At 42.2% G+C, this 12,299-nt stretch overlaps 1 protein-coding gene across 3 annotated transcripts in view; it reads right to left on the minus strand.

Moving 5' to 3' along the window:
* SCAPER (S-phase cyclin A associated protein in the ER) overlaps positions 1-12,299 on the minus strand; it is a 508,924-nt gene that overhangs the window by 25,507 nt on the left and 471,118 nt on the right. For all 3 annotated transcript variants that reach the window (XM_013059415.2, XM_013059414.2, XM_013059413.2), the window contains 2 exons: positions 9,491-9,728; positions 4,354-4,503 (listed from right to left, as the gene is read on the minus strand). In XM_013059415.2, the coding sequence (XP_012914869.1) occupies positions 4,354-4,503; positions 9,491-9,728 (388 nt within the window). The remainder of the gene's footprint in view (positions 1-4,353; positions 4,504-9,490; positions 9,729-12,299) is intronic.

The following is a 12,299-nucleotide window of genomic DNA, read 5'->3' on the forward strand; positions in this document are numbered from 1 at the left end:
TCAAAAATGCTCAAATCTCAAGAGGGAATATGATTAATTTAAGATCACACAAGGGGCATCTGGGTGGCTCAGTCAGTTAAGCATCTGCCTTTGGCTCAGGTCATGATTCCAGGGTCCTGGGATTGAGCCCCTCATCGGGCTCCCTGCTCAGTAGGGAGTCTGTTTCTCCTTCTCCCACTTCCCCTGCTTGTATTCTCTCTCTCTCTGTCAAATAAATAAACAAAATCTTTTTTTTTTTTTTTTTTTTTTTTTTATTTGTTTATTTGACAGACAGAGATTACAAGTAGACAGAGAGGCAGGCAGAGAGAGAGAGGGAAGCAGGCTCCCCGCTGAGCAGAGAGCCCGACGCGGGACTCGATCCCAGGACTCTGGGATCATGACCTGAGCCGAAGGCAGCGGCTTAACCCACTGAGCCACCCAGGCGCCCCAAATAAACAAAATCTTAAAAACAACAACAACAACAACAACAAACCAAAAATGATCACACAGCTTGTGGCAGAGAGGTAGGTTAGAACCCAGGCCTTCTATTTGCTAGACTGCAGTCGATTTTATGCTCATAAAATGCACTCATTTATAACTTGCCAGGATTTTTACAAGTTTCCTGAACAAAACACACAGGTATGTCCCAGCAGCTTTCCAATCGGTCTTCAGAGTTGTGGAACAACAGCTTCTCAGTGTACTGTCTTGGTAAGTGGGCATTATTTTCTGTACCCCAACCCCTGCCCAGGATACACATTAGAGATCCCCAGTAGATGGGGTCTGTGATACGTGGGATTTTCTTAAGCAACACGAAATGAAAAGTACACTGAGTCGAGTGCAAGTTACTCTGTAAGACCTGGGTTCTAGTCCTGGTCTTCTAGTGATTCTTCATGTCATGTCCGGGACTTGCTTCACCTCTTCAGACCCTGGTTCCTCACTTGTTTGAGAGGCAGAAATATACCCTGTAGAGCCTCACTGAAGAGCTAATGAGGTCCAAAAGACAACAGATGGGAAGAACAGTACCGAGAATTCTACAAATATCAGGGGTTATGCTTAGAAACAGCACCTCCGTAATGTACAGTGTCTCAGTGTTTGACAATTACTATAATTTCTTTCAATTTCTGATTTCTCTACTTTTTATCATAGTCTTTCTTCTTGTCATTTCATCAACTGCCTGAGGCTGCAGTGACTTCTCTGATCTTGTTTCTAGTCAGAAGTGATGTCCAGTTTAGTGTTGTCTTTCTGGGAGGCAGGCGTCAAAATGGGGATCTGGCTTTTTTCCCTTTTCTCATTTCTTCTTCATAATGAGCTCACCTCTCGACAGTTGTCTCCACATCCCTGTTGCATCTTCCTCCTCAGCTGATGAGCCACAGAGCACCTGTCTCCTGCCTGTGCCGCCTGGTACTCTCTCTGCCTGCTTCCTCGTGTCCCAGTGTGCCCAGTCTCTGCTCTGTCCCCTGGTCCCAGGCACTGCTGCCATGCCATCTCCAAATGCCAGTTCCCTCGACCTCATTTCCTGTTCATTCTGGTGAGCCTACGAAACTTAGGAGGTATGCCTGATCTACAGAAAAGGATCAGTCTGTAATCTAGCAGCAGCGGCAAAACTCTTTTAACTCCCACACAACTCTGAGTTCAGTAAATTCATCACAAAAGAGTTGGCTTCGACAAAAAGTTTCAAACCATCCCCAAATGTGGGAGTGCTGAAGGAGCTGAACTCTTGCTGAGAAACTGTAACACAGCAAAATCCTCACCTCTTCACAAGCGCAGTAGATAGCATTGCCATATATGTTGAACAACTTAAGTTTAAAACAGGAAATCGTTTGGTAAACCACGGTCTATCTATACAACATAAAGCATGCAGCCAATAAAAATGATACAACAGTGTGCGTCAGCTATATGTCAATAAAAAAAATACCCACAAAGTATGATTTTGATATACAAATGCCGCCTGACTTATGATGATTCAACTTTTGATTTTTCAACTTTATGAAAGCATACACATTCCGTAGAAACTGTACTTTGAATTTTGATCTTTCCCTAGGCTAGTAATAGGACACTTTCTGGAGATGTGCAGTGTTGGCAGCTTCTACCAGAAGCCCCCCTCCTCGGCCTCGTCATCCACGTGATCATGACGGCAAACAACTGACAGACTGAACAAACATTCTGTACTCAGACGTGCTTCTGTTTTTCACTTTCACTACAGTATTCAATGAGCTAGATGAGATATTCAACACGTTACTATAAAATAGGCTTTGTGGGAGATGATTTTACCCAACTGTTAGTGTTCTGAGCATGCTGAAGCTAGGTGAGGTGTCTGAAGTGTACTTTCCACTTAAGGTATTTTCAACGTATGATGGGTTTATTGGGACATAACCACAGTGCAAGGAAAGGAAGACCTATAATGTCACATGTATAAACCAGGACATAAGGGTTTGCACAGTATGATCTTGGCTAAGTAAAATATTCATACAGGGGTGGTGGTTTGTGAAACAGGGAAGGTGGTCAGAAGGCACAGACTTCCAGTTATAGGATAAAGAAGTTCTGGGGATTGTAATGTATAACATGGGGACTAGCACTGTATCATACATCTGAAAGTTGCTAAGATAGGAGATATTAAAAGTTCCCGCCACAAGAAAAAAGTCTGTAACTCTGTGAAGTAATGGATGTTAACTAAACTTACTAGGGTAGTAATTTTGTATGATATGCATATATTAAATTACCAGTTTGCACACTAAAATGAATACAGTGTTATATGTCATCTATATGTCAATAAAACTGGAAAAAATATTCATAGAAAAAGGACTGCAAGGGAACTTGCCAAAATGGTAACAGTGGCTATCTCTGATGGTGAGGTCAGGAATAATAGCGATCCCGCCTTCTCTATGCTTGCCTGTCTTTTTCATGGTGAGTAAGGAACACGTTTGTAATGAGAAAAATAAAAACAAACTTCTAAAGGAAAATAAAATACAATTTAGTAGGCTGAATGAATGAATACATGTGAAGAAAAGAAAATCACACAGATTTCCCTCAGCTTTCCTTCCCTGAGCAGCTTGTAAGAGACTCATGAACCTGCTGGGCACTGCCAGAATGCTCCAGGGGTGGGTGTGGGGTGGTGGTGAGAAAGAGCTGTGTCTGAAAACAGGGATTTTCTATGTACGACACTTGTTCCGGTGAGGGTCCACATTTTCTAGATTTTAATCATGAAAATCTTTCTAGAATGAACTGTATGTTCCTCACTCCTAAAAAGAAATGCAGGGAACATACATTTTGCTTCCATGCTCATTCAGAGTTAGCTCTGAGGAGATAAAGAATCTTCTTGGAAATAAAGTACAGGGTTCAGGGTGCCTTTGAACCCAGATGACTGCAATTTCCGAGTTTTGGACCCTGCCTTATTTTTTCTTTTGCTCTTTCTCCTTATTAGGTAGACAGTTTCAGCTCATAGTCTACACCTTCTTACCTTGTAATCGGCTCTATCAGTGTAACCAGCGCCTGTCCTTCTCCTGCCCTCGTCTAGTTTGCTGTAGGCTAAAAAGACCTAATGAGCATGCTTGTTAGAGATCTGCCTAAGATAAAACTTATTAAGTTTGGAGTGAGAGTTAAGAGTTGTCCAGATGCTTTTTTTCTCAGCTATAATCCATACTGTTAAGGTTGCAGTAGGCTTTAGATAAATGATGCTGTCAGGAACTACTATTTGATACATTAGTTATGCCATTACTCTGGTTTTAAAAATAAAGAGAAATAAAGTGCTCATCATCATCATCATCATCATTATTATTATTTTTACAAAATCAGTAACATAGTCTTCCCAACTTCTTAAAGCAGCAGAACCCTATTTACTAATGAACCCTTGCCTGAAAACTACATTATCCCAACAGTTAAAAGCAAAACTACTCTGGGTGACTCAAGGGAGAGAAGCCCAAGTCCTGTTTTCTCAGGCCCCCCTCCAACACCACCTAGTAGCCTCTAAGCACCTAGGCAAAAGCCAAGCACCAAAAGCGGCTTCAGAAAGCCCCTGACTCTAATGCTATCTGCAAAGTGATCCAGGCGGAAAGGTGCGACCGACCTCCTCAAAACAAAACAAAGACATGGATAGAACATCAGAACCTGTGTGGTAAGGGTTTGATGCTTCTGTGGAGTGAAGGTTGTATTAAAAATATTTTATTTTTACAGCTCTAAGAGGAGGCCTTGGTGCTAATCTAGTGCTGACCACATCTCTTTGGATAGAATAAGTCAGAGACCTGTCCCTGGACCCTGGGTGAAGGGCCTCACACAGGACAGATGGGTTCCAGCAGGCCAGCCTGCCTTTTCTCACTCCAATACCTCACACTCTTAGTGTTGGGGGGGGCAGTCTAAGAAGTGTCCAGGGCCTCTTACCTGGTTATCTGGGTGGTTGACAGTGAAGTAGCCCACACAGACGATGACCTCATGAAGGAGGCTTTCACAAGAGACTTGGCTGCAGTGGCCCAGCAGGGAGCTGGCGATGTGCCGGAAAGCCAGGGACAAGCCCTCTGCCCCTACAATAGACTGACAAAGACAAGAAGCGGTTAGAACTCCTCAGCTAGGGGAGAGGGGCTGCAAATCACAGAGCAAGACTGGACCCTGTGCACTTTCTGCTATGGTGCTGGAAAAGCATAGGAAATTTCTAGAGCACTATGTTTCAGAGTTCAGTTCAGGGATTCCCGCTCTAATAAATGACCACAATAAATTGAATGTTTAACCTGAGAAGAGACATGGAGAAATACGCTTTACTATGTGGATCAAGATTCTATCCGCCTAAACCATGGTTATTTATTCCATCTGCAGTATGGAATTTTTTTCTCATGGTACAAATACTCTCACTGTAGAAAATTTGGAAAAATACAAAATACCAAAATTCTCCTGCGAATCTATCATTTAGCTAACTTCTAACACTTTTTTTTTTTTAATCTGAAGGAGAAAACATTTTCTTGAACACAGGGATAAAAACACAATTCCAAATATTTACTGATGTTCAAATAGGGAAGCAATACGAATAATGACTGCTTATTATTCAAATAAAAGGCTCTAGAAACCCAGCGTTCCCAAAAGAATGTAAAAAAACCAACAACCCACTTCCCCCCAATAAAAACAAACCACGGAGCCCCCTCAACTGTAAGGCTTCTGGGATCCTTTCTCCAGACAGGCAGAGGGCTGTTGTTGGTGGGCAACGCGGGAGGAGAGCCTGACTCTGTCTGTGCAGCCTGAAGCTTCTATTTAATAAACATGTCAAACAGACAGAGCGACAGGAGGGCAAAGGGGAGAGGCAAAGCCCACAGAATACACTCGCAGCCGACACTGGAATGAAGCACCACTGCTGGCCTGTGGGAAAAGGCCGTGTTTTAAACTCATCTCTTGATTTGAGGTCTTGCTGGGCTTGAACCAGGTCAGATACGTTGCAGCTTGGAAGTTGTAATGAATTCACTTTGCCTAACGGTGGTGAAACACAGTTCTGTTAGTGAGTATTGCTGAAATAAAATGACCACTAAATTTTAAGAGTGCCTTCTGTCTCAGTTTCATTGCCCTGAGACAAAATGTTTTTCAAGCCCCAAAGAGGCTTCACGAGAGCTTTGTTCCTTTAAATCAAGTAATGACACCTTCTCAGCTCAGCCCTTATTTAATTAGTTGTGTCCAGCATGCTGTGACCCAGTACCCTCTGTTTAACCTTCACTGATAAGAGCAGGTCAAGGGGCATGTAAGTTTGAATATAAAAATTAAACCAATTTTTCAAGGAAACTATATTTCCTTTTTAGCCAGAATTAATTGCCAAGTCAGTACATTGATTTGTTTCTTGAGACCACCTTCGATTGTAAAATCTGTCAAAGTGTATGCAATATACAATATCCAGGATCTCAAGGCCATCTGTGCCTATGAATTCACAGTGAAATCAGACTCTTTGCTGAAGGGGGAAAATATTTTGACAGCCTTATTCGTATACAATGAAATGGAATAAGCTAAGAAAATGTTTGACTACATGATGGGTTCTCACATGAAACGAGCACATGGGCTTATGGCTGGGCAGAAGTGTGGAGGGGCACTGGGAATGCTGCACTCAAAAGTCAACCTTCTGAACCAATGTCTGCAAAGGCAATTTGGGCAAATTCTTCCTCCACATTCCTTGAGGGCCTACTATGTGCTAGCTAGCACGGTGCTTCTACCTAATCTCATTTAGCCCTCATACTTGTGAGGTAGGTGTTTTCTGTTTATTATACAGATGAGAAACTGAGTTCAAACGATTTGTCTAGGGTCATAAAACTTGATAGTGTAATGGCCCAAAGTCACATCAGTGACTCCAGATCCAAAGGTTGATAAGGATGCCCATTGCAGCTCCGTATTCTTATGATGCCCTGGGCCTCAAATGGTCAACACATCTCACACCATCTAATTCAACTCTTTGGCAGGTCAGACAATTTATCTCATTTCGACTGTGGTCCTCTCAGGCAATTCATAAATTGTCTCCCATATTTTCCTGAGGTCAGACCTATGTGTACCTAAAATCTCTTTTCCTGTCTTTTATAAATGTAGTTCCTAAGATCTCACTTGTGACAAGTAAGTTGTTTTGATGAACTAGAACCTGAGTTTCTCTGACCATATTTATCACAATAGCACTTTTCTCCCACACTTGCCCATTGCTTTGTGATGCATACACTGTTATTTTATACTGTATTTACCTGAGTGTTACATGCTTGATCAGATGTCCATCTACATCAGTGATATCTGGTGGATGTTTTACTTTAGCTTGCTAAACAGAGTGCAGTGGTCCCAAAAAATGCCTATAAATCCTTGACAGTCCTCCCCCTGAGAGGTGGGGCTTATGCCTTCTCCTATTGAATCTGGAGGGCTTATGACCGATTGAACAGAGAGTATGGTTGATAGGTAGCTATACGACTTGTAAGGCTAGGCCATAAAAGGCCATGCAGTTTCTGTTTCTTTTGGAACATTTGTTTTCTGGAAGCTTCCTCTCAGGACACTCACTCAGCACCCAGCATGATATTTTAAGCCCAAGTCACACAGAAAAGCCGTGTAGAGTCTTTAGCAACAGTCCTTGGTGAACCCAGTCTTTAAGTCATCCCAGGCATCAAAAAGAAGAGTGAAGGAGCCTCTGGATAATTTTAGCTCCCAGCTCTCTGTGTCAACCTGTCCCTCCATTCCCCCACTTGTCGTCTGAGGGTCTCGGCCGAAGCCTTACATCATGGAGCAGTGACAAGTCACCCCTATCTGAATTCTGCCCATAGAAACTATGATCATAATAAAGTGGTTATTGCCTATTAAGGTTTTTTCTTTTAAATGTATAAAAGTAACTGGAACAATAAGGTAATCATTGGTAGATGTATTAGAGGCCCTGATGCTAGAAATTCTGGGCATTTGGGGGCCCGCATGTGCTGATGAGGAGTAAGAAAAAATGAGCTGGACCTTGAATTTAGAAAGGATGACAGCCAAGAGGAAGGTTCATGTAGGCTTTCCTGGCCCATGCACTAGTCAAGAGGAAAAGGGTACGTGGGAATAATGTCTGGGGAGAGAATGAGAAATAATTATGGCCAAACTGACTAAGATAAGATAAAACAGGAGTTAGAACAGAGATTAAAAAAAAAGAAGAAGAAGAAGAAGAAGAAGAAAATAGAAAATAAAGTTAAGAGAACTTTGGAACTCCATGAAGGACAGAGAAAAAGACATAAATGTACCAGAGAACAGTCAGGAACCAGCCAAGAAAGGGCATTCCACTTGGGAAACAGGGCATTTGAGTCTAAGAATGGGTTGAACACTCTTGAGTCACCCTGGCATTTTCCCTGCTGTTTCGGACAAAAGCAGCTCAAGCAGGGAAATACATTTCAGGCTAGACATGGTGAGGAGGTAGAGAGAAGTCTTGGTTTTTATGTTCATTTGCCATGAAGGGCTCCAAAAATAAGCTTCTGATTTTTCTAATATTATTTGTCATTGCACTTAAGGGCCACTAGGGGAGCAGGGCGGGTTGGGGTTCAGTGGTGTTCCTTTTGAGTGAGACTGAACAGGTTGCAAGCTCACAGGAATGGTGTGGGGGTGCATGGATCTGGGCTCCCTGACACTCAAGAGTGACTGATGGAACGGCTGACTTAACACAGGTGCTTTTGCTTATCACGTGGAGCACCCTGCAGCAGTTCGAATCCTGGTCAGAAGACCTCTGCCACTAGAAGCTAAGAGACAGTTTTCAGATATTTTGTTTTCATGATCCCTGGTGACAAAGGAAATCACTTTACTTGGACTAGCTGATGGGTGACTGCTAGTCTCCATGTTCTCAGGACAAAAATTTAGTATCTCCTGATTTCCAAGCTGTTTCGACACTGAACAAATGGGTTTGGTTCTTCACAAAAACCCAGATGTTATGTTCAACCCAGAGGCATGAACCACTGGCATTTTCTGGAGCAGACAACGTGAGGTGTGCCTATAAACTCTCAGAACTTTATATAGATTAAGTAGTTATTACCTCAGACCAGTTCAAGCCCTTTGGAAACTGAAATGCATTAACCCTAAAGAGATTTCTGTTCTTGGGATGGATAAACTAACTCTTCAAAGTGGAAAGATATCGAATCCAATGATACAACTTACTAATTTCCTGTTGTGAATGGAATGACAGGAAGACAAGAATTCCACATTTGTCACTGGCTACAAAACAAATGTTTCTTCTAATTGGGAACGGCCAAAGTCCACCATTTTCATACGTTTGTATCTCTATAACCTTTTTCCCTCTGAGCAAAGCAATTCATCTAAATTATGGGTTCATCATCTGCCAAGTTTGTTCCTTTTTTAATGAAATCGCTTGACAGTTAATAAACCGAAAGAGAAGTCTACTCCTTGGGGCTTGCTCTGTTCCAAAGGTTCAGTGTTTTTGAAAATTAAATTTCCTACATGAAAAAAAATCTATTTCTCAGCTGACAGTCTGGTGTTACAGCATAAAGCAATTTTTCTTTCTTCAGCTATAAAAACTGAATTTATAGAGGTGTGCACATATAACTACACATGCACTTTATACTGGACACAAGTCAGTTAAATCATCCACAGAAAGTCCTATCAATCAAAACAATTTTGGTTCTGTTTATGTAAGAAACCATGACTTTCCTTAATATTTAAAAGTTTATGGGATAATAATGCCTTTCCATAAAGAAATCAAGACAAGATTTGTTAGGAGCAGAGTGGCACAGATTTTGGGGTCAGAAAACCACAGGTACCAGTCCTGGCAAAGCCACATGTAACCTTGGGCAAATTATTTAACTGTCAGCATTTTCCTCTGTAGAATGGGTATAATATTTTGCAGGACCATCATGAGAATAAATGAGAACACATATGTAGAGCACCTAACATGGTTCGCAGAAGACAGTAGTTTCATAAATAGTATGTATTGTGATTTCCTTTACTGTGGTTTATTCGTTCTGTTCCAAATGCAGAAGAACCTCACACCATTACCTACAATAAAATCTGAGTTCTTGGTTGGTTAACATCAACACTGACCAATGCTTGGTACCTGGAAAGCAGGCAGATCAAGAGCTGCAAAACTGTTGAAGAACTGTAAACTCTGAATGGCCACTTGGACTGTATTCTGAGCGTAACTCTCCTTGGGGCTGGCAGTACTAGGGTCCGAGATGGTGCCGTGGAAGAGGACACAGTAGAGCGTGTGCAGAACTCCGGCCAGGTCCGTAGCCTGAAGAGCAGCGGTCAGTCCCGTGGGATCCTGGCGATTATCGTCAAATATGCTGTATGACCTGACAAAGAAACATTCAACTCTTTAGAAGAAATCTACCTAAGGATGTGAGCATTTTTATAGGCCAAATGGAATAAGACAAGCAGAACGTTAAAAGCAAACCATCTGAGTCATGGAGTAAGGTAACTAGAAACCTCAGGGAATAGACACAGCCTGCAGCTTTTCCCTGCCCAGGAGGGTGGGCGGCTAGCCCCGTTCTCCTTGGGGAGAACCCCCCTGTGCTTTGTAACCTAGGTGGGCTTGCTTTGTTTTAGCTTCTAGGTCTGGGCAAACTGGACAGAGTCCAGGAGAGCCACTGGAACTCCGAAATAGCATAGTCTCCTTTCTGGATACACAATCTTCTCAGGGGAGGCAGCTACCAGGAAAGTGTGAGGCCTCAAAAACTCAGTAGCATGTTGGTATCCTGTGGTAGGGAGACACTTCACCTGCTTTTAAAAGCAGAGTTCCATCATGGAGGAATACTGGCAGGACGGGCTGTAGGGGCTGAACTCCCAAGAACAAGCAAGTGCTGGATTAGCCTTACACAAATCAACATGAAGCCAGCTTAGTAGCTGTGGCAGGCAGGGCTATGGGTGAACAAGAAGCAAAGGCTGTGGCAAGTGAGTTCCTCAAGTCAACAGGAGAGCCAGCAAGGGTTTACTAAATCCATCTCACTCCTGAACTTGGATCTACACAAAGCAGCTAGTGATCAAGAGCCTGTGGTTTTAGTAAATGTGGTGGCCAAGCATTTGTCCACACTTTTTCCCCCTAGACACTGCACCCAGATTTCTCTCTGAGGAATGAGCCCCCCACTCTCTCTTATAACCTATGTGCTCCAGGGGGCCTCCTTCCGCTTCACTCTGACTCCAGGGCCCAAGGTACTAAAAGGCACACTTCATTTCTCTGGCAGTCCAGTATGGCTCAGGGATGGCACCTGTCACAGTTAGAGCTCAAGGAAGCAATGGAGATGCCTTTGCTGAGATGCTTGGAAAGAAGCCCTTATTTTTTCTCCCCTGGGCTTGAATCTGAGAAGATGTAAGGTTTGCAGCTGCTACAGCCGCATATTCTACACAGATCCTCAGGTCTCTCCGTGCCTTTCCACATGGGCCGGTCTTCCCTTTCATGGACATACGTTTCTTCCCCCGCTCAGGAAGAGAAGTTACAAGTCCCTGTTCAGCGTCTTCCTTTATGACAGATACTCTTCCCTATTTGTAACATGGATACAGGTCCCCCACCGTGCCCACCCTCCAAGGTTGTTTTGTTGTTGTTCCTTTCAGATGGAATCTGGAATGTGAGAGGGGCATTAAAGATCTATGCTAATCTCATTAACTTGCCCAGAAACACTCTGGGAGATGGTACTAATAAACATTCCGAAGTGCTGGCTGGCAAGTTTCTGGTCTCTTGTCTAGTTTTCTAATTCGCTACTAGTTTCATCAAAGTAGAGTTTTATTCATAACCATGGGAAACATTTATTTCTTGAATGTGGACTATTTCTAATACTAAGTGAGATGACATTATATATTATGATATATACATTATATATATATATTATATATGAGGGGTACCTCATTCTCTTTTCAAGAAAGTAGCTCTCTCAGGAGGCATTGTCATCTCATTGTCATATAACAGGATCTACTAAGTACATTCACATCATTTACCTCATCGGTTTTTCACAGGTGGTAGGGAAGGTATTGTATTGCTCCCCTTCACTGTACCCACGAAGATTAGTTGAGACACTCTAGATCATACACACTTATCGGTGGCAAAGGCAAATCTGAGGACCAAAACATCCAGGATAACCAGGAGGTGACTTTTCTTTCCATCCCTTTTCTTAAGTCAAATCTTGGGGTTAACTGAAAGCCATTAAAGTATAGGGAGGCTATAATGTAATCTTATATCATCACGGAGAGATACGTTTTGTTTTATGGGACAGGATATGAACACAAAGTCAAGAAATGATATTTATTTGCTTACAGGAACATCTGAACCTTTCCACAAACTCTGTTAGCTAATGTCAGTCGGCCCGCCCCTCTTTCCTTTCTTCCATTATACCCTAAGAGCTTGGGGTCAGATCCTGACTAGAGACATGAGTAGAGATTGATGTGTCTGACTTTATTATATAGGCTCCCAAAAGGGATCTGTGTTTGCTTAACACTGACTGCCTTTTAGAACCAAAGGCAAGTCAGAAGGCATTTTTACCTAGTTTCCACTAGGCTTTTGGAAATTTAGGCATGAGTAACATCAGTATTGGTGACAACAGGGTTTTTGCTCTGTGATTCAGAATGCTGACCTTACCCTTATTGCCTGTGTTTTTTAAAAACTGATTATTAGCATATATAAATACAGGTACTCAGAAATATAACTTTATCATTTTAAAGCAATTTGTCATACTTAATCTTGCCAAACATTTAAATGACATGAATTAACTGCTATTACTTCTTCAAAAGAATATATAAAAATTTTTAAAAAGTGAAGGTCATCAGATTACTTATTCTTCCTCTCTCCATTCCATCCTATTATTTGGGAAAACATTAATCACAAACTATAAACAACACAACCCGGGATTTTTGCAATATTCTCCTGGTGAAATAAA

This window comes from Mustela putorius, unplaced genomic scaffold (genome assembly GCF_011764305.1).
Source record: "Mustela putorius furo isolate JIRA1106 unplaced genomic scaffold, ASM1176430v1.1 tig00003972_pilon_pilon_pilon, whole genome shotgun sequence".
Lineage (NCBI taxonomy): Eukaryota > Metazoa > Chordata > Mammalia > Carnivora > Mustelidae > Mustela > Mustela putorius.